The 23,525-nt window shown below is 35.3% G+C and overlaps 1 protein-coding gene across 2 annotated transcripts; it reads left to right on the plus strand.

The window, feature by feature from the left end:
• Positions 1 to 2,566: 2,566 nt before the first annotated feature.
• BUB3 (BUB3 mitotic checkpoint protein) lies at positions 2,567 to 17,988 on the plus strand. 2 transcript variants are annotated; one of them, XM_070945142.1, is made up of 8 exons: positions 2,567 to 2,657; positions 6,118 to 6,312; positions 8,175 to 8,244; positions 9,767 to 9,918; positions 12,510 to 12,668; positions 13,495 to 13,672; positions 14,272 to 14,547; positions 16,661 to 17,988. In XM_070945142.1, exons 2-7 carry the CDS (start codon positions 6,118 to 6,120, stop codon positions 14,490 to 14,492), a joined length of 975 nt encoding a protein of 324 aa, XP_070801243.1. In that variant the 5' UTR covers positions 2,567 to 2,657; the 3' UTR covers positions 14,493 to 14,547; positions 16,661 to 17,988. The 2 variants fall into 2 exon arrangements, with proteins under 2 accessions (XP_070801243.1, XP_070801242.1); XM_070945141.1 differs by having other exon boundaries at positions 14,272 to 14,488; positions 16,661 to 17,985.
• The last annotated feature ends 5,537 nt before the right edge of the window (positions 17,989 to 23,525 follow it).

Raw genomic sequence — 23,525 nt, forward strand, 5'->3', positions numbered from 1 at the left:
TATAACATGCTTCCAATATATGTGCTTAGTAGTAGGGTCTTAATGTTGACTCTCCTTCGCTTTCAGCCTTTTAAATAAAGGAATAGTGTATGTGTTTACTCATATGTCCCTCCCTTATCATCTAAAACAGAAGCCACAAAGTGGAGTTTTTATATAAATTGACTGCATTTTTATTGCATTTTAAATTGCCACTCCCCATTACTCACAGTACATATATTCCTTCTATCCCATGAATCAAGACACTAATTCTTGAATAGCAGAAAGATGTTTGTACATATATATACATATACATATACATATACGTATACGTATACATATACGTATACATATATACATATATACATATATACATATATACATATATACATATACATATACATATACATATACATATACATATACATACATACATACATATATATATATATGTATATGTACATGTACATGTACATGTACATGTACATGTACATGTACATGTACATGTACACACACACACACAGGGCTAGATCCACAATCTTCAGACCGAACCGTCTAAATCAAAACAAATATTGTTTCAGGTAAGGCAAGATGCTCATCTCTTGTCGCAACATCACATTGCAAATTAATCCCTCGCACTTTAAAAACTTGGGAGCTGATTGTGCTGGGTAGAACGGCCGAGATAAAGAATTAAACACTTTAGACCTAAAGCTTTTATGGAAATGACCAAAAGCTAAAGAAAACAGGAAAATACAGGGTCGCTTGCTTTGAATCAGTGACAAAACCAGTCTTTTGGGAGGAAGAACTATATAACTTTCTTTGTTAGGTGATGGATTTTTTCCCCATTAAAGAGCCTTTATAATTTATCTGTAAATGTGAAGTGTTCTGATTCATCCACAATCACAAAGACTCATTGAGCTGCCTTCTTTCCATGTGGAAAACTTTGTCTAAGTTTGTTTAAAATTAAATCAGGAGGGGGAAAAGCGCCTTTCCCGATATAAGGTATGAAACTTCTATTAATCAGTAGTTATTTCTCTTTAATTAGAGAACCATAGGTTTACGCAAAAGCCTCAAAACACGAATTTACAAAAACTACATTTTTATTATCAACGATAATAAAATTATTGTTTCACGTGGAGAAAAATGTGAAAATTCGGAGAAACAGAAGTAGCCCTTATTTATTTATTTATTTATTCGATTTATATATGCCGCCCTTCTCCGGAGACTCAGGGTGGCTTACAATGCGTTAAGCAATAGCCTTCATACTTTTGTATATACCTGCTTAGTAGGGCTTTTTGGCCCCCCCAAGTGGTGTTCTTTTTTATACAAAGTCAGCTTATTGCCCCCACAAACCGGGTCCTCATTTTACCTACCTCGAAAGGATGGAAGGCTGAGTCAACCTTGATCCTGGTAAGAATTTATTTAGGATTTATTAAGAATCTATACAGTAACCGCAGAAAAGAGGGATTAAAAAGTGTCTTTTTTGGAAGGCAAATTGACAAGTGTATTAATGGCCAATGAGATGTTTATTTTATACCCTGAAGACAATGAAAGAAAAAAGAAGAAAAAGTAGGATTTGCTTTGAAAAGATGTAATAGGAAATATGAATTCCTCGCGGAAAAGTCTGTGCCACTGTTATTTTCTTCTGCGCTGGAAGGCATATACTGTAGGCTTTACTGGAAATGCTGGGCTTCTCAAGACGAAAGGTGGCTTGAATGTGTGTTTTGCAGGAAGACATGGAAGAATAGAACTGGTTCTATTTGCCCATGAATTTTTAAACGACCTGATGGCAACGGGTAAAAAAGTCTACTCGTTCTTTTGAACCGAATTCTTACTAAAATCAAGGGAACCTCTGATCACAAGTTGGGGGTGAGGGTTAGGTCAGGCAGAAAGAGCTGCTTTATGTGAAATCTTCGCTCCCCAATGGGAGCATCCTGATAAAGTGTCTTTTATCTTGGTTAAAAGAAGAATATATTTTGCACCGGTGCTTCCCTTCCGTTTTCCAAGAGTCTGCTTCTCCGAATTAAGGAGGTTTGCAACCATGCTCCCCTTCTATGCGTCTGCCAATTAAGTAGATGGATGAGTGCACATTGGTTTGACATGTGGTTACCGGATTTCGGATTGAAAAAAATCGCAGCCAACACAGACACAACCTCTCTTTATTGCCGCCTAGCGATCCTTCGGATGTTTGCACTCGAGAGGCGCTACCACCACTTCATCTTTAGGCTTGAATGCCGTAAAGATCGTCCCGACGAAGGGGGGAAAAAAAAAACACCCGCAAACTTAAATCGGTGGTTCCTAAAAGTTCTCCCTCAGCTGCTTTTGTCCCGATGCTGACAGCGCCGCTTGAAACCACCGAGATCTTAGAAACGAGGCAACTGACATGGAAGGGAAACGCCTATTTCCCCGGCACCAAGCAAAGGCGGCCAACGAGAAGCTGGGGCGCAATGCATGCCGGTCGTTGTAGTCTTAGCTTCACGGAACGTGCCCATGCGTGCCGCTGAGTTATTCAAACCAGCCAATCCCGGCCAGGAGCTCGTTTGTCGGCGCTGAGGCTGCTGGGAGGGAGAATCGGTCCGGTGGATTTGCGCGCGCGCGTTTTGCCTTAACTCTACGTCTGGTGCGGAGCGGAAGGGTGGTTGGCGCGGGAGGCGTCGCTCGGAGTAACGCTGGAGGACAAAGTAAGCGGGAGGGGGAGAGGGGGAGAACCTCGTGGGGGGTAAGGGGCGAGGGGAGGGGGGAGTTCTCCCTATTAGTGCCTTCAAATCGAGAGAGCGCTCCATGAAAAACGAAGTAGGCCTTTTAATCCATCCCCACGTTACTGGAGTCGAGGGCCCCAGTTTCCTTTCCTTTTCCCTTTCCCTTTTCTTTCCATCCATCATTATTTCCTTCCTTTCTCCCTCATTTCCTTCCTCCCTTCCCTCCATCATGACTTCCTCCCTCCCTCCTTTCCTTCTTTCCTTCCTTCCTTCCTTCCTTTCTTCATGACTTCCTTCCTCCCTCATTTCCTCCCTCCCTCGTTTCCTTCCTTCCTTCCTTCCTTCCTTTCTTTCTTTCTTTCTTCCTTCCTTTCTTTCTTTCTTTCTTTCTTTCTTTCTTTCTTTCTTTCTTTCTTTCTTTCTTTCTTTCTTTCTTTCTTTCTTTCTTCATGACTTCCTTCCTCCCTCATTTCCTCCCTCCCTCATTTCCTTCCTTCCTTCCATCCGTCATGACTTCCTCCCTCCCTCCCTCCCTCTTTTCCTTCCTTCCTTCCTTCCTTCCTTCCTTCCTTCCTTCCTTCCTGACTTACTTCCTCCCTCATTTCCTCCCTCCCTCATTTCCTTCCTTCTTTCCTTCCATCCATCCATCCATCCATCCATCCATCCATCCATCATGACTTCCTCCCTCCCTCCCTCTTTTCCTTCTTTCCTTCCTCCATCCCTCCCTTCCCCTCCCCTCCCCTTACTTGCTTGTCTTTTCCTGCCTTCAAGGCTGCCTAAGTCAGGGCAGTCTTTGGGCTCTTTAAGTAAACATGGAGAGTATCCAACTGGCTGATTTTCTCCAATGGGGAAGGTAGGAAGGCCACCCAGGCATCCTACAGTGGATCACGGGCACTAAACGAGAAAGGTATACAGGTAGTCCTCAACTTCCAACAATCCATTTAATGACCATTCAAAGTTACAGTGGCACTGAAAAAAGTGATGTATGACCCTTTTTCACACGACTGTTGCAGCATTCCTGTGGTCACGTGATTTACATTCAGATGTTTGACAACTGGTTCATGTTAATGATGGTTGCAGTGTCTTGGGGTCATGTCATTAACTTTTGCAAACTTTTGACCAGCTAAGTCAATGGGAAGCCAGATTCCCTTAGCAACCATGTTACTAACTTAACAACTGCAATGATTCACTTAACAACAATGGCAATAAAAGTCAAAATGGGGCAAAACTCACTTAATAAATGTCTCACTTAACAATATAAAGTTTGGCCTCAATTGTGGTAAGTCGAAAACTATCAATTGTAAATCGAGGTCACTGTAATAAAAATGTTCATACTATGACAGATTTTCGTCATCTGAAGCCCTTTAGAAATTTTAGGGCTACCACTTCCAGAATCTTCATATTAGGAAAAAGTTTATCCAGAGTGATAAAAGACAGAATGAGTTTTAGAAGAAAAGGATTTGAATTTGAAGAGGTAAAGGGCTACTAGAGCTGGTTGTAAACATCTGGACAATTGGCAGATGGCCCCAGGCATTAAGGCTTTGCTGTTATTTATAGTAGGCCAGATTTAGTAGTAAATAATTCCACTACTAAAAGTATCAAAGACAAGACTTCTTGCTATGCATGTACATTTTTTGTTTTTTTTTTAAAATAAAGCCCAATTCTACTTGTTACTGTGGTTTTCTGTCCCCCCCTCCCCTTTTAATTCTTTTTATTTTAAGAGAATTAGTGGTATGACTAGTGGAATCACTTTGGTCTAGTGGTTGACTAGACTAGAAAGTGGAGACTGTGAGTTCTAGTTCCGCCTTAGTTATTGAAAGTCAGCTGGGTGATCTTGGGCCAGTCACACACACAGCCCAATTCACAGGGTTGTTGTGAGGACAAAAGAAGGCGAAAGGTGTGTTGGATATGTTTGCAGCCTTGAGTTATTCTTTAAAAATAAGGTGAGAGATAAAAAAAATGATTGCAGTGAATTTATTTGTGCTGATGTCAGGTAACCATGTGCAATATTGCCCACTTAAAGAGCAAGTTGGACAAGATATCTAAAGTAATTTGAGTGTTGAGTTTGATCTGGTGGTTTGAACAGTAAACCAACTGTATTTCCTTCTCTGACTGACAGCATTAAAGACCGCTTTGCAGGTTTGCTGTAAGATGCAAAATAACATTTCAGATGCTATTATTACAAGAGAGAATGCTCAGTGGTGGGTTCCACCCGGTTCCGTTGAGCCGGTAGCGGTGATGATATGACATCACCGAACCGGTTCTGCCCCCCTGCCCCCACCCCCCACCTTATTCTTACCTTTTATTTGGCCCCACCCCCAATCTATTGCTGCCTCCTGAGCCCCAGCTGATCGGCTAGAAGAAAAAAAACTGTTTAAACTCTTGCCAGGGGGTTTCAAAGGGCCGCCCTACAGCTGATCAGGGTTAAAAGGCAGTGTGCTGATAAACCAATGCCTCCAAAAACAAATGGGTAGACCGGTACAGCTCGGCAAGCAGTTAAAAGCCTGATAGACCAGTACCTCTGTTAAATCCTAAAGAATTGTCACATGACCATCAAGCCATGCCCACAAAATAAGCCATGCCCACAGAACCGGTAGTAAAAAATTTTAGAACCCACCCCTGAGAATGCTTTATAAAAAGATTTTATGTGTAGGACAGACCTGTCAAAATGGTGGCCCATGAGCCAAATATGGCCAATGCAGGCTATGCCCATTGCCGCTACGCAAAGGCAAAAAACATCCTGATACATCACGATACTGCCTGCAATGCAATTGGGTTTGACACCTCTGGTGTAGAATAATGCTGGATTCTTTTTATATAATTTTTTAGGTAAACGTAATTTCAATAATAACTTGTCTTTTTAATAATTGAAATAGTCTTTAGTAATATAAAAATGATCAATACATTTAAAAACTTTATGGCTAGAATGCTTTTTCTTTTTTTAGTTTAAATTATAACATAGTTTTTACAATATAAATGCCACACATATACCAATGGAGGAGAATATATGTAGCTCAGTGTTGAACTGTATGGAGTCCTTGGTGCTTTCTGAGCTTGGCTGTTTGTGTGCAGATATTTCATTATTCAACTAGATAACATCATCTGGGCCACTGGCATGCATATTAGTGACACTGATAATGTTACCTAGTTGGATAATTAAACGTCTGCCAGCAAACAACCTCAGAGAGCACCAATGACTCCACTGCCACAAATATGCATAACGTGAAATTGCACTCATAAAAATGAACAAGAAATATAATAATAATACTACAAAGTTCTTCAATTAAATTCATACTGTGCAGGTGCATGTTGTAATATACAGTTAAGAATTTTGTAATGAAATTACTAAATCAATAGTAATTGTACTTGGAAACATGTTTACCTAAAAATTTTAAGCAATAATTTTTTAAAGTATGCATCTAACTTTGCACAATCTTATCAGATGACTGGATCAAATGAATTTAAGCTGAATCAGCCTCCAGAAGATGGAATCTCATCAGTGAAATTCAATCCAAACACATCTCAGTTTTTGCTTGTTTCTTCCTGGGACACAACTGTTCGATTGTATGATGTTCCTGCTAACACCATGAGACTCAAGTATCAACACACTGGAGCAGTACTTGACTGTGCTTTTTATGTAAGTTTTTTCTTCTCATGTTTTGAAATTTGAAAATACCAGGAAAACACAAAGGAATTACTTAGTTCATCTAATAGGTGATCAGAACTTTGGGCTGGACAGTATTCTGAAATGTGTTAGCGTTTTGCACATATGTGGACTTTTTAGTTCTTCCTTTCTGGAAATAGTCTATATTATCATCAAAAATCTTTGCATTAACCTTAACCTTAGACTGGCTACTGTTGACCTCACCCCATTCCTAAGTGGTCTGTAAGGGGCGTGCATAAGAGTACCTGTGTGCCTACCGTCCCTGTCCTAATGTTCCCTTTAATTGTATTCATTTTATATATTCAATTCATGCTTATACTTATATATATTATCTAATACGTACTCAAATAAATAAATAAATAAAAATAAATTTCTACATGGGCTACTCTTTATTGCCTTCAATTCATTGGTGAAAATATGACCCAAGATAACAGTAAATTCTGGTGGTTCCTTAATAATAAAATAATAAAAGCAAACTTTTTTTTTTGTAATTTGGGGAATTGAAAAAAGGCAAGTTCCAGACTGATTATAAATAACAAAAGTGATCTTGTAAATTCAAAGATGGCAACTATCTAAGACATAAAGAAAAAGGATGAAAAGTTGGAGGAGAAAAACAAAGTTCTTCATACTAGTTGCCACAATGTTGAGCTGTAATTTTTTTCTTGTTTCATTCTTAAAGTCTAGATAGCAGGAAGAGTGAATGCCACAATTTAAAAAGGCTAAAAGCTGAAATCTAGATCTGTTCCTGACCTGCTTTTCAGCCTGGTGGAATTACTGTTAACTAATTGATAGTTGAGCAAGAACACAATGCAGATTATTTTTCAGAGGTGCTGGAATAATTTTCCCCTTGTTCTTTAATTGTGTAGCATGTTGGAATGGTTGTTGCTAGGTGACTGTTGAAGGATGATGAAAAGAGCTCATTTTAATAGGGGTGCTGGAATAACCTTATTTCCAATCTTCCCTTTTACTTTGCATCTTGAAGTGACTCCCAGATAATTGGCTTGTTGTATTGAAAATTTTGAAATAAGTCAGAATACAATATAGTAAATCAAAATAAAATTGAATTAACGACAGGTAACTTGTCAAAATTGGCCTGACCACAATTTTTAATGTACATTTAAGTCGGAAATAACTTTTTATGTTACTTTTCATAACTAATAATTTGTTCTTTCTCATATAATTGTTGGATCTTTGGTTAAGCTTATTTTTTGAATATGATAATCTTGGGAGAAAAACCTCTGAAATGTAGTTTTCTGATGATACTTTAGTAGAAGTAGCCCAAATTACATAAATAGTGGATAATTGTTTTAAGTTTTCCAGAACCTTTAATTGGGCAACGTGCTTTATCAGTAAGGGGAAGAAAAAGGCAAAACAGTTCAAAACTTTGGCAGAATCAAAGCCGTGAGATCTGTAGAGCAGTTAATTCTGAAATGATGACTCTTGACACAAAGAGGGTTAGATCTTAATCCAATTAATATTGTTGACAAATGTGTTGAATGAAACCTAACTTTTTAATCTTTATTTTTCAATGTGTTTGAGCCACTGATTGAAAGTAAACTCATCTCTAGTAAGTTGAACTACTATTCCTTCCTCATATAGTATGAGGGCCCTGTATAACTTTCCTGATGTTTTCTGCTTATGTGTCCTGTTGACATTACCATAAAATAACATGGGAACCCAATCACAATAATTAATAAGACAGCAACCTACTAATTTCACATGTATGCAACATTTATATGCTTTACAGATTTATATATATCATTGGAAGAAAAATGGCTTTTACTGTGTTTATTCTGTAACTATAGAACGTGTGAATAACTTCGTTTGTTTTGAAGGACCCAACACATGCCTGGAGTGGAGGATTAGATCGGCAGCTGAAAATGCATGACTTGAACACTGATCAAGGTAAACTCACCTGATAGTGTCATAGAGTCTGCAGTCAGAAAACAGAATATACTTGAAATGCTGAACCACAAGGGTACCAAACCATTACTTATTATCTGAGAATAAACTTCCATACAGTCCTTGGAACTTATTTCTGAGTCAAAATATGGAACTTCAATACAATTCAACAAAATAGAAAATTCTGGCCAAATTTCATACATTATTACTATAGATGTTTCTGAAAGAAAATGTTTTATTTTTTTTCTCTAAAACCAGCTGCAGTGTATTTTTTTTATTTAAACATCTTATTCATTTGTCTAACAAAACACGGGAAGTGACAATCAATATTATCTCTCATACTGTAGATAGTGATTGTTTCACTCATTCTCTCTTCTCTAAGTTGTATTCACAGCAATTTAATGTCATAGGCTTCTTTATCACAATATTCTATTTGCTGAGATTGTGGAAAATAGGCATTCATTCATCTATAAATTACTGAAATATCATGTCCGTGTGTATTTTCAGTATTTGACAGTTTCTTATTCCAAATTATGCTAAATTGTTCCTGAAACTTCTTTTAGTTAAAACAAAGAGAAACTTACAAATATTTTTTTAAAGTGAACTTTATATTTGGTTGACTTTTTCTTTGAAAAATTTTCATAAGAGATTTTCCTCATTTTTTTAAAAAAAATTGGAGGCTAATGGTGCAATCTGAAGAAAGCAGCTTATTAAATTTCTGATACATGACTATAGTATATAATTGCAAAATACGTAACTTGTTAAGAACGTATCTTGCAATGCCCATCCTCATTATTTTAAAAACTTTTATTTATTTAAATTTATTTTTACCTGTGTTATTGGGAACTATGATTAGACACTTAGATATTTGGAAGTAGACCAGCTGAATGAAATGACATAAATTAATAAAAACTTTCCATAGAATGTTTGCATATATTGAAGATGTTGGAAAGCTTGGCTGCAACTTTGAAGGAAAAAGCTATTTAAAGCAATAAAAGATTTTAAACTAAAAATTGTATTAAACACGGTAAAAGCTTCTAAACAATTTAATACTACTATGTTAATAAAATGAATAGTAATGTAGGAGAAGAGCTTATCGACAATAGTTTGTTGAAATTGTTTTGTATCTTAAATAGTGGCAAAGGCATGCACTAATGCTGTCGTGTCACATTCACCAATTATAAGCCGTTCATGTCTAGAATTTTCAGTTGTGTCTAGCAGTTAGGAGCGTAAATCTCTTTTATTCATTTGAAAATCTCTGCATGGGCACCAACTTCCCTGCTAAGCTTCTTTGAATAGTGAGTTGATACCTATTAGTCTACATTTAACACTTCAGGAGTGTATATCTGTTGCAAAGATTAGAGGATCAAGCATTCTTTAAAGGATGCCCCAGCATCTATATAGATTAATGAATGGCCTGTCAAACTTTGATACTTGTGTGTGAATATTGCCTTAATCCTTTCATTACATTTCACTATCCCTGAATCTAGTAAAGCTAAATGCATTGGTTTTTTTCCCCAAACAGAAAATCTTGTTGGCAGTCACGATGCGCCTATAAGATGTGTTGAATATTGTCCAGAAGTGAATGTAATGGTAACAGGAAGTTGGGATCAAACAGTCAAGTTATGGGATCCAAGAACACCTTGTAATGCGGGAACGTTTTCTCAGCCTGAAAAGGTTTGTTCTTAAATTATTTAGAGTTCTGTACATCATTTCAACATGGATTAATTCTACTGATTACCATAGATATCAAACGTATAATTACATAGTGAGTTAAAAATAACGAGTGCAATAGAGAGGTGCAAAACTTTTCTGTGAATGAAACATTTGTAGAACAACATAATTGGGTGTTCCAAACAAGTATGATCAAGAGGAAAAATAGAATGTTCAATATTGTCAAGAATGTTCACTTGGAACAGTTAAGTTTGCATACAACTAAAATGTTTTTGAGCAATTAAAATATTTCCCAGATTAGGCCCTTGTTTTGAGATTTTACATTGTGAAATTTTCTTTTCCTATTCAGGAGAAAATGGTGGGAGAAAACTGGAGATTTATCCTTGGCTAGAGTGCTTATTTGTTTGCATGTTTGTTTTGTCTTGTGAGTCAGAGTTGATCCCTGGTAAATGGGAAAAAAATCGATGCAGTTCTTTAGGTAGCACTTTGAGAAGTTGCTTGCCATCGCCTTCTTCCTAAGTCTTAAGAGAGAGAGAGAGAAAGACTGGTCTAAGATCACCCAGCTGGCTTTCACAATTTCCTTGCTGCTAGTCCAACATCTTAAATAAGTAGATCAAACTGGATTTCTTAAGGTGTATTGATTAGCTCTAAAATGCCAGACATAGAAGAAAATCGTGGTTTAAGCTACTTGATTTGCACATTAAATTTCCATTCCTGAGTTCTAAATTGTATTTTTTCTATTCTTAAAGAAATTAGTTTGTATAAACCAGTAATATAGTTAGTTAGCCAAGGTGTAATACTCAGCATAAAAGTATTCTTTAGATACAGTAGAAACTGTAACATTTTCCCTCAATCCCTTAGTTAAGTCTTTATCAGACTTTTGCCTATTTTGGGTCCATCTCTTGGATTCTTTTTTTTAAATATATTTTTTATTTTTTTATATAATACACACCATACATATTTTGTGGACAGTGTATTGACTGTCTTTTTTAAACAATGCTAATACAAATAAGTATGCATAATCCTGATCTTCCAACTTCAACAGTACCATTCTCTCTTTATAATTCTTTATCATTTTTTCCATTAATTCATTTAAACATAAAATTTCTTTGTGCCTACTTATTAACCCTTTCTCTTCATTATCTTTCTCTTTTTGCATCTCGTTTTGATTTTTCCTTCCACTGCTTCTAATTTTTTATCTATTTCCTGAATATCATGTTCATCTTTCCCCCCCCCAATTGTTGCGTGGCTTCTACACCCATTTCTTTATCTTTAGACAATCCCCTTGTCTCCTTATTGTTCTTTATAGTTTCATGCATGTTTTTGAGCATCAAAATTATTTCTTCATTTGCCTCTATTACCCCCTGTAGATCCATTTTGTAACAATTTAATAAAAATTCTTTAGGGGTTGGTTCTCTCACTCTTGTTTCACTTCCACATGAACCATTGAGAAAGATCATCTGTCCATTTTGGGTATCCTGTCATGAATATGACAGAGAGCCTTGATAGTACAAGGGTTTAGTGCACCCTGTTATTAACACAGCTGCCTGCAATTTCTGCTGGTTCAAATCTCTCCAAGGCTCAAGGTTGACTCAGCCTTCCATCCTTTCTAAGGTAGGTGAAATGAGGACCCAGTTTGTGGGGGCAATAAGCTGACTTTGTATAAAATATACAAAAGGATGAAGGCTATTGCTTAAAGCATTGTAAGCCGCCCTGAGTCTCCGGAGAAGGGCGGCATATAAATCAAATTAAAAAAAAAAATAAAAATATTAAAGGTGTGGTGGAATTTGAGATTGTATGAAAGGTTTTATATGTGACTTTGCAGTAATGAAATATCATTACCAAAGCTTGTTTAGCAATATAGTTTATTTTTTGACTCTACTATTAATTGGAACAAGTCTTAATTTGTTGCCTTTGGGAACTAGTATATGTATGTTATTGTATGAGATTAGGATTAGATATTTCATTTAAATAGATAAAATTAACTTGAACATTTCTGTGGTAGGATAAATTCCTTAGAATATCCTTGGCCAAAATTTATCTTTTATCTTAATGTTTATATTTTTTCTAGAATGAGATTCATGATTACAGGTAGTCCTCGACGTACAATAGTTCATTTAGTGACTGTTCAAAGTTACAATGGCACTGAAAAAAGGGACTTAAAACCATTTTTCACATGGCCGCTGCAGCATCCCCACAGTCGTGTTATAAAAATTTGGACTAGTTCATCTCTATGATGGTTGCAGTGTCCTGGGGTCGTGTGAGCACCTTTTGGGACTTTCTGATAAGCAAAGTCAATGGGGAAGCCAAATTCCCTTAACATGTTATTAACTTAACAAATGCAATGATTCACTTAACAACTGTGGCAAGAAAGGTCATAAAATGGGACAAAGCTCACTTAACAAATGTCTTACTTAGCAACATAAATTTTGGGCTCCATTGTGGTTGTAAATCGAGGACTGATATTTTCCTTTTTGGGCCTATTTGGAAAGCATATATGTAATATCTTTGAAATGCTGGCAAGGGTTTGATTCTTGGTATACCAAACTTTAGCAGCCCATATACTAACGCAATATTTTGCATCTTTTTTCAAGGTATATACATTGTCTGTATCTGGTGACAGATTGATAGTGGGAACAGCTGGTCGAAGAGTTCTGGTGTGGGACTTACGGAACATGGGCTATGTTCAGCAGAGAAGAGAATCAAGTCTTAAATATCAGACCCGTTGCATCAGGGCATTTCCCAACAAACAGGTATTTAACTTGTGTGGCAATGTTTCAGATTTAAGCTGGTGGAATGAAACATGCTGTTGTTACTTTAGCATCTCCTGTCTTAATGAAACCTCTGAATTTTGCTATTTTTCTTTGTGTTTGTATGTGTCTAGGCATGCCCAGAGTCGTTTTGAAGTTAGTCAATCAAATTTGATGAGTCAATTCTAGTGTATGGAAATTCAGTTCAATTAATGCACACAAATATTACAACAGTATCATGCTTAATATGGTTTTATTGTTCTAAAAGTTAGGCTTTCAGAAAATACATAAAACTACTTGCTTAGGAGCCCTTTCCAAATTGGCTTTTTCCTGGACCTGTCAACACTATGAAGAAAAGTAATTTTGAAACAAGAAAGTCTTTGTTTCGGTTACTGTACTATTATTTTTTATGGGATTCAGTGCAGCATTATTTTCTGTTTTTGTGGTAGAAGAAAAAAGAAGGAAACAAATTGTGCTCTTGATTAAAAAATAGTAAGGAGTCCTAGAAATAGATTTCTTTTTTAATGCAGTGAAGGAATTAATTTCATATATTACTTGTGGGCAAATATGTTCCCAATGAAATCTTTGAGATGGCTTTTCATTTCTGAAAAGGTGTTGGTATATATTTTTGTTCCTAAGATTTCTGAATTAATCTTTCTCAGTAGACATGAAGTAGGAAATTATTTCCAATTATCTTTGGAATCTTTTATTCCACAGTACATGATTCATTTTGAAGTGCACAAATGTAGAATGTGATAGAAGTATTTACACAAAAGAAAACACTACATAATTGTTTGTAATAACTGAAGGACCTTTGTACATTTGATAGGGTTATGTGTTGAGCTCCATAGAAGGTCGGGTTGCAGTTGAATATTTGGACCCAAGTTTGGAGGTTCAGAAGAAAAAATATGCTTTCAAATGCCACAGATTGAAGGAGAATAACATTGAGCAGATTTACCCTGTCAATGCCATCTCTTTTCATAATGTCCATAACACATTTGCTACAGGTAATTGTTTTCTTATTGTATCACTTGTAGTAGATATCAGAACTAATTTGAATGGGTAGTGATCTACCTATTCAAATGCAATATTTCATCCATTTTATTATTTATTTGGTAGCTAAGAAGCATACATGGGTTTCTATTTACGGTATTTTTCTTCCACAACAACTGCTCTGTTCAGCAACTTGACTTGTCCAGAGTTATGCAATGAGTTTCTGTGTCTGAGAGGTGGCTTGAAACTTGGATTTCTCCAGCAAGCCCTGAATCATTTTATGATCTTTTTATAGAAAATAGTCTTGGACCAGTGAAGTCTTGTGAAGTCTTGGACCAGTATTTAGCGCCTGAACTTATTTTAATTGGCCGTTCCTGAACATTTGCAGCATATTAAATTGAGGGGGGAAATGTACAGAGTGTAATGCCATTTAAAATTTATGATTGATTTGTACTGATTTCAGATTGGTGGGCTTGTTTCTTTTCTGGATTTTTGTTCTTTTATAAAGAAAATTAATAAAACTTTTTGCACTAACCTTACAAGTTTGCAATAATGTTACAAAAGAATGTATAATTAGTCCCTAATAGCTCTCTTCTTACACACCTATTTGTAGGTGGCTCTGATGGCTTTGTCAATATTTGGGATCCGTTCAACAAAAAAAGACTCTGCCAATTTCATCGGTACCCTACCAGTATAGCTTCACTAGCTTTCAGTAATGATGGGACTACTCTTGCAATAGCATCCTCATATATGTATGAAATGGATGACATTGAACATCCTGAAGATGGTATCTACATTCGCCAAGTGACTGATGCAGAGACAAAACCCAAGTAAGAATGCTTGATATCCAAAATAATGCCACCACTGGTAACACAGACAAAATGGAAAGGTGCACAAATTTTTATATGTACTCTCAAACTAAATATATTGTGACTTTTTTTGTCAGTGCTGTTCAATTATATTGTTTCTAGTGTATATTAAAATAAAAAAATGCATTACATATGCTTGTAAGGTTTGAAAATAGGATACTGATTGTTGTCATTAGCTCACAAGTATCTGACTCTCATTGGTATATGGGTCTTGTGGAAGAAAAGGTAAGGCAGGTACAATTGCCTAAATGTAAATCTCTTAATGTAAAAGGAAAGGTAAATCTCTTAATATAAAACCTGAACAGTCACATATTATATTAGAAAAACACTCAATTTAGAGTTAGACTGCATTTTGAGCTCTTGTGATTGGGAAAGCTTTGAGTCATCTTCCTAAATTTTGCATGTTAAAGAGACTTTGTGAATCACATTGTATCTTTGTATCATTAAAACTTGTAATTGGATTAAAAGTATCTCACAATATGAAATTTAACTTGATTACTGCATTTTGATACAGAATTTATGGAAGGCTATTTCCAAAGTCAGCCAGTTCAGTTAGAATGATGCAGAGCATTCAAGCAAAACAACTAGAATTATGAAGAATGTTTAGATTTCAAAGATTATTTATTTATTTGACTTAAAAAATGCATTACAGTATGTTTACCCAACCCTACCAGTAAAATAAAAATAATCCCAAACCCCATTTCTGAATGCAGTTTACAATAAAGGATTAAAGTGATGACATTTCCATAGGTTAATCTAAAACTGCATGCTGTCCTAGAATTCAGTACTGTGTACATTTTTTCCACTGAGCAGTATGATCTGCTTCAAGTATATATATAGGTAGCATTGCATTTCAAGTCACATTCTTCCAGAACTCTCTTAAAGCAGCACCACCACATGACCTTACAATGGAGCCAGTTAAATATAGCCCATAGTCCCAGCAAATGTTCATTACATTCTTAGTTAACATATTTAGGTATACCATCTTTGTAGAGAGAGACCCCAATAGAAAGTTTTAATATTTTAGTTAAGGGTAACATTGAATAATAATATGAGATTTTTTGTGTGAAAATTTTTTGTTGTGCTTGAATGTATTTTTTTTTAAAATATTGTCAGAAATGATAAGACACAGCCACAGCATTCCAAAACAGCACTGTAGCAATAGGACCTAGACTTACTGTATTTTATATATCAATCATAATAACTATATTTTACTTTTTTTAGTCAGTTTATTTTTGTGTATGATCTGTTATGCTTGGCATAAAGTGTAAAAATCAGCTTAGTGCAATTGTTTTCACTTATCATATCCTTTTTCTAATGGGCGTCTTCCTGTAAATTATTTGTATTGCGGGAATTTAACATGGGAAACTCTTAGTGGAGTGAAGACAACCATATGACTTTACATTCAGCTGTTTCGATACTTGTGCTTGCTAATTATAGAGATGCTTCATTCTGCTTTTCGAGGAGGTTAATCTGCAATTAAACAATATTTCCTCTTAGCTGTCCATTATTTTCTGAAACAGATGGTTCATCATTTCCTGGGCTGTTAAAAACAGCAAGGTTAAGGTTGGGCTCTTGGGAGTTGGTTAGTTTTGAATCTTATTACAGGATGTAGAAGCAAAACTAATAAGAATAGCACTTAATATCATTTTGTGGCTGCAAACAATTATTTATTAGTAAACAATTGATCCCAGAAGGGCAAATTGTTTGAATCGGTAATGAGCTGAGACAAGGCAGAACATTCTGTATCTGTTTATTTGCAAAATAATTGTAACATAATTGCAATGCATTTAGACAGGCATCTATTTGGACTTGTTTCTCTCTCTGTAAATGAATTTCTGAAAGTTTAATTTATTTTTCTACATGTTTATTCCTTTCTTCAGCCAGATGCGATAGAAATTTTATAGTGATCCAGTACAATAAACACATTTAATAATAAAAATGATAATAGCTCCTGACTTACTTTTTCTATTACCATTTCTAAAATTCTTGTAATGATTCTGTTTTGAAATACAAAGAAATGCTAAATTGTTTTGAGATTTTATAAGGATCTGCTGCTTTAGAAAATTAAAAATTCATTTTGAATATTACAGAAATGCAAATACCTGTCTAAAATCTCTTTCTTTGTTGCAGGTCAACTTAATCTTGATCAGAAACTTTTACTACTAGCAAAACAAACTAATCCTTGGATTAAATGTTGTTTTATGACAATGTTGTTGTCATAATGTTTTCATTGGGTATATTGTAAATCTTTTTTTAAAAAAAAGATTTAATAGACAAGAATTGTTAATTTTGTTCACCTGATTTTGAAATATTTCTGTAAGCTAGTTCATTCTTTTGAAATGTGTCAGTTCAATTTTTGTATAGATTAATGGTGGCCTAATTGTTTGAATAAATATTTGCAATCCAGTCTCTCTCTCTCCCCCCTTCTATCCCAAAAGCCATACTTTCAGCTGCAATGGCTGTAAATGTTAAGTCCTGAATTTAATAATGGCATCGTTTTTGATATACTGGGCTTGTACAGCAGCAACAATATGATGATGATTAAAACATTTTGACTTTTTTCAAGCAGCAAGCAACTTAAATTTAATTGATGTTAACTCTAACCCTTCCCTGTTTATTTTTTATTGTAATTAAATTCTGTGGTCAGCAGGTTTAGGAAAGTATGTCCTGCAGATTTAAGCAATTTACAGTTGAAGTTTTATGGTTGCTGTTAATGATCAATGTCTGCCTTTGAAAGTTGATTTCTTTTCTTGGAAAAAAGAATATTTTGTCTTTAAACAAGCACCCCAATTTCACAACATATATTTGTATCAGATAAAAATTGTTTCTACAAATGTGTTACTTGTAGGATATTAATTTGAAATATAATAAATTCAAGATTTGTATATTCTATATGGCTCAAATTTAGAATTTGTAAACTCTTAATTCTTGAAACAATTTTCATTTGCTAAGAATATTGATCCATAAAGTCCATGTGAAAATTTTGATGAATAATTATTTGTAGATCCCAAATTGTGCCATCTTCTTTGAAACTTTTCCTGAAATTATATTTTTCGGGAGGAAGCTTTAGATATTTTCTTTGTTACTTAAACTTTATTAATCTGATTTTAGGATGAATCTTTCAGTTTTTATTTCTCCCTTCAAAATGATTTAAGATTACACTAGTGGTTTTTAGAGAGGCATTTGTGGCGGGAAAGTTTTTTCACTCCTGTTCTAGAATTAGTGATAGTTTATATAGTTATAGAACACGTTTGGTATCGTAATATTTATTAGTAATCTTTACCACACCATCAGATCATCTAATAATCTTTCTGTAATTATCCCAATACCCTAATGGTTAGTTTCTGCCTTGGCTTTGTGATTCAGATGTCCCTGAAAATATATTTCAAGAATAAGTAGCTATCAACTATTCTGTTTCCATTAAAAAAAGTTATCAATGTATCATACTTCAGCCTTTATTCCGTTAAGTCACATTTAGCTTTGTACCAGCTATAGTCTGTCTAGATGGTCTTCAGATTAATGAAGTAGGAATGTATGGCTTCTGTACTTTCAGAACAATGAAATCTTAGTAGCAAGGGTTATTTTTGAAATGGAAAGCCTTTCTATTTTATTCCCTTATGAGTCATGAAAATTAATGCATTCCATTTCTTCAGCCATTTGCTATTGCCACAATTCGCAGCCTTTGAAAATGATTGTGAAACTGTCAACCGATCAATGTACTCTACTCTAATACTAAACTATAGCATTAGTACTACTAGATATTGTAGGAAGCTTATACATGGCCTGGTGCAATCTTTTATACCTTCACTAGAGGCATAACAGAAGGCCAAAATAAGAGTACGTGAGGCCAAGAATGAAATTCAAACAGAAAAAGTGATGCAAATATATTGGAGGATTTGAAGGTGCTGAGCCAATAAAATGCCAATGAAATTCAAATAGGAAAATTGGAAATAGGAGAATGTGAGTTAGACATTGATCTATATAACAGATGCCAATACACATAAATGGTCAGATTCCAAACCAAATAAGTGTTTTCAGTAGTTGGGGATTATTTCTGACTAGCATCCATATACTTATTTATTACAGGCTCAATAGTGGAGGTGTTATGCAAATGGAAATTCATAAGTACAGTACCATAGCAAAGAATTCTAGTAGGACTGATAAAACCTGGATAGATAGTAGTACTGTTAGAAGCTGTATACAGTTGCATATGCATATATGTATATGTGAGGCATTCCTTCTACGAAGGAGCAATACATCTTTTTATTCTCTGAACATATGGAGGCAAAATGTCACAAACGTTGAATAATACACAGTAAACTTGCTTTTTGCTGTATGAGATAAGGCAGAATGATTCCTGAACTCTGAAAAGCCTTTTTAAATGATAGCCTTTTGCTGAAGATTAGAGGGCTTTCCAGAATATAGAATCATACTGATCATTCTAATAATTCCTTCCATCATCTCAGGCTGCACACATTGTAAAAGCATTACAAGATGTCTCTCAAAAGCCTATAACATGGTCTTTATAGGCAAGGACATCTGTATCCCAAATGCTGTGCTGCCACATTTCAACAAATAATTCTGATGAATTAGGGTAATGTTAATATGTGTAAAATTTATACCTTAACCCACTGAATACAGTCTTCTAAAGAAAAAAGCTTAGGTTAACAATATAAACTGGTTCTTTTTTCTTGCAATGCTATGAATTTACATTTTGTATCCAGTCTCAAATACATTAATGGTCAAATTCTGTAGAACTTGGAAGCATATTTTAAAATAAATATTTGAATCTGTTTATTATAAAGCTGTGCTGAAAATGCAATGTGTTTTCAAAGACTTAGATTTTATGGAAAAAGCATGGGAACCAATGCAGATGCATTCATTTATCTAATTTATGTAGCTGCCCATCTCACAGGCAAGTGACTCTACTTTTATCTCGTACCTTTACTTTTATTTCAATTGCTCAGATTTTTTTTCTCCTATTCTTTTGTTTCACAAAATTTTAAATGATTTATAAATGAAGTTTGAATTTGGTGACTGCCGTTATTACATCAAGGATCAACCAAATTTTAGATTCTTGCCACTTACCAATCACTTAGAATCTTTGATATTCTCTCATGAGATCTTTTACAAGAACAGTGATCTCACAAGATTATAGCGATTCTTTAATATTTCCTCTACATTTCATTACCCCCCTCTCTCTCTTCCCCCCCTCTTCCCCCTCTTATCTGCCAATCAATGAATATGCAAATTTAAATTTTATTTTGTTGGTACAACCATAGCTCTCAGCAGTGCAGTTAGACTACTACTTTTGCCCTGTGTATACCATAGTTGTAATTTTGTATTTCTGTGGCATCCATTGTGCATAACAAAACCAAGAATTGTTCATTTTATGATTGGATTTTATTCTTAGGTGTTTTGCATGGATAAAAATCTTCCGTCCTTCTCAGTACTTTGCCGTTATGTTACAAATTAATGTTATTTGATCTGTCCACTGCCCTTGCCACAACAATCACTTAGCTTGCTAACTTCATTCCCTTTCCTTTGCTTCCTTAGTGGTAGGGTAACATTTCCTCTGAGATACTTTAGCTGATGTTCACATATGGTACATATGGTTTAATTATTTAATTGGTATGCACCTTAATGAGCTTTTGCAAAGCAAATAATTTATACTTAAGATGCATAATATAACTATCCAAATCTTAGGGAAGTGGGAAGACCTGATATTTAAACAATTTTTAAGGCCCAAGATTGTTTGAGAGCGCCATCTAGAGTTTTCTTAATAATAAAAAAAAAGATATCAACTGAAAAAGTAAAATAGTTCATCTACAATTTCCAAATTCTAACCCCGGCCTCCATAAATAATTATAAAAGAAGCTTTGCTTTCAGAACAAATACTATAAGATTTCAAAGAGCAGTTTTATACATAAGAAATGTAAATACGTATACATTTTTAGATTGGAGATATAAGCCATTTTAAAAGGACATGTGCTGCTGGTAATTTTAATTTATATTCAGTTATGTATCACGAAAATTAAATGTGCACCTACATGCATACATTAGCAGTTTCTCAGAATGCGTACATTGTTGCAAGCACATTTTCCCAACCTTATTATTGATGGTTGCCGTCATACTGTGTTTTCAAGTAATTCTTGATTCTATCTAGATTTTTTATTCGTGTGTCAGGTATCATGAGTAATTGGAAATGAACCGTATTCAATCCACCACCATGTCTTGTGGATGTACAATTCTCAATCTTGTGAGAAATACTATGCAGACATCCCTCATGTAGATAAGTCAAGTTCTCTTTTATGTCACCACTGAGATAACTGGAGAAGGATCTAAATTTTTTCTCCCAACCTTCACCAGTTATGATCTCTGCCATGTCTAGGAAGGAGAAAAAGGGATTGTCACTGCTTTGTAACTGCTGGCAGAGAACAAGAGCAAAGCGAAAGATTCAAGTCTTTTCCCCTCTACTACCATCTCTATAAGGATTGTTACCTGATCATTTTTTTTGTTCGCTGTCCAGTGGGTAGCTAAATCAATTGAATGGTGAGGAATTCTAGACAAAATAAATGTGGTTTTCCAGCAGGCTTGGGGATCTCATGGAGACAGAGAACCTGCAAGGTGATTGTATTATGTGTATAACATTGGCTCCTCCCAGAGTCTTATTTTTATTTATATGTATTATGTGTGTATTTAATTGTTTCGAATGGTTATTTTAGACTCGATTATTGTTTTATTGTAGAGCAGGCATATCAAACTGGCGGCACACGGGACAGATGTGTCACCTATAGGCCACACCTACCCTGGCTCTGCAAAGGCAAAAAAAGTCACAATATGTCACATGACATGATCAAGTTTGACACCCGTATTGTAGTCATGAGATGGGTGGCTATATAAATTTGATTGATTGATTTGTGGATTACCTATACCTGTTGAAAAGAAAAGAAAAAAAATTCTTACTACCTGATATAAAGTGGGTAAAACAAAAGAATTGAACAGAATAATCTATTTTATCAAAGCATTGGGGTATTTATTTTTTTCTTAACTATAGTTTTTAATTTCAAAAACAAAAGTGCACTAGAAGTTTCTGATTTGGACATAATTAAATCATTTCCCCAGCCCTCTAATGTCCTTAATCAACCCCAAAGAAGTATACATTATTAAACATCTTTTTGGGATTAAAATTTTATTCCTAATTATACACAAAAGATATATATCATAAAATATTCATCATATAATCGTGATTTAAAATGTACAGTCTCCCAAAAGATGTGATTAGCAATTTTAAACACCTCAAACTTAATTAAGTAGGTAATGGATGAGAACTGAGATTTTTAAGAGGGGGAAAATATTTAATTTTTTTTAAAAAAGGTTTTATCACTAGGTCTAGGATGGCAAGGGACTACCCAGTCAGCAATACAATCAAATTTAAGGTGGCATACATTGCTTTGGAATCCTGAAAAAAACCCATTGTATTAAAAATAACCTTTTCCTGTTGACAGATTTAATTTGTTTATATGAGTTTTTAAGAATAGGTTGTGTCGATCTTGTAAGAGTTTCCTTGGTATATAGCTATCTTCTCATGCTTTTCTCCATTTTCATGTCCCATTTTCTGTATGTCTCCTTATGTTTGCACCACAACAAAAGCGTAGTCTAGTTGAGCCACTCGGAATCTATGCAAATTTTCTTGTCCACATAATAACTGGAAAGTTCAAGATTCTCAGCCTAGTTCAACCATTAGAACTACTGGACCATCCATGTGTCAGTCAAAATAGTCAAGATGGCAGCCACAATCATGGAATCAAAGCCTTGCCTCCTTTCACACATCAGGATGCATGTTAAAAAGGGCAGGGCTTTGACTGCATGTTGTGACCACTATCTTGACATTTGCAAATACCCCTTGGAGTTACACAAATGCAACCTTGTCATAAAATTAGCAGTAATGCCAATCCAGTTAATAAAATAGGAGCAGTCATTGCTTGCTCAGCCACTGTTCAAGTTTACAGCAGTTCTGAACGACTTGTATGACCAGACCTCGTATTTATGGCTGCCTCAGCATTACCATGGTCACATGATTGTAGTTTGCTACTTTCCCGTCTGTGTTCCCCAAGCAAAGTCTGCAAGAAAGCCAGCAGGAAGTCAGAAGTCACAATCACGTGAGGTCCTTGCTTAACAATCTGTGCCGTCCTCTGTTAATAATGACAATTGGGACTGCTGGAACTGCCATCACTAGATGGTGCAGTCACATGATTCCGTCCCCCCCCCATGACCATGTTACTTAACCATGGAGTTTCTAGTCCCAATTAGTATCATTAAACGAGGATTACCTGTAATTATTCAATTACTGTAAAGCTTAGGGAAGATGGCAATTTAAGAGTTGCAATTGAAGCCCCACCACCCATGTTCATACACATCATGCACTTATAAAATGGGCAACCTTTTAGTCATTCCACCACTGCCGTCTTGCATGTTTACACTCCTCTTTGCACAGCTGTGCAACACACCCAGCGCAAGAAGCTACTACTACAATACAAAAAGCATTATACAGTAAAATCTTAAAACTTTACTCTTTCGTATTGCAAAAAGATATTGCTTTGCAGAATTTGCTTTACAGTAAATTCTGGTATTGCAACCTGATTTCGGTGCTTATATTCTAAGAGCTGAAGCTATACCAATTTTGTCCTTGATCGAGCAGTGCTTGAGAGATGATTACTTTGTCATTGCTTGTTCCCGAGTCCTGCTAAACAAATGGGCAGAGGCAGGGAGAATTAGCCACAGCCCTGCCTGTTTGTCCCTCTCAATGGAAGGCAAGCCAAAGGAAGCAGGCAAATAAACAGAGAGCAGGGCTGCCCATTTTTCCAAGCCACCCTCCTCCTCACGGAAATCATCTTGTCGAAGAACCTTCCAAAATCTGGAGGTGACTTTTACTTTTTTGCAATTAGCGCTTAATAGGTTTGTCCAATTTATTAAATGAGTCAAATCTTTACCT

Source organism: Pituophis catenifer, unplaced genomic scaffold (genome assembly GCF_029215685.1).
Source record: "Pituophis catenifer annectens isolate HBS135680 unplaced genomic scaffold, rPitCat1.0.hap2 SCAF_6, whole genome shotgun sequence".
Classification (NCBI taxonomy): domain Eukaryota; kingdom Metazoa; phylum Chordata; class Lepidosauria; order Squamata; family Colubridae; genus Pituophis; species Pituophis catenifer.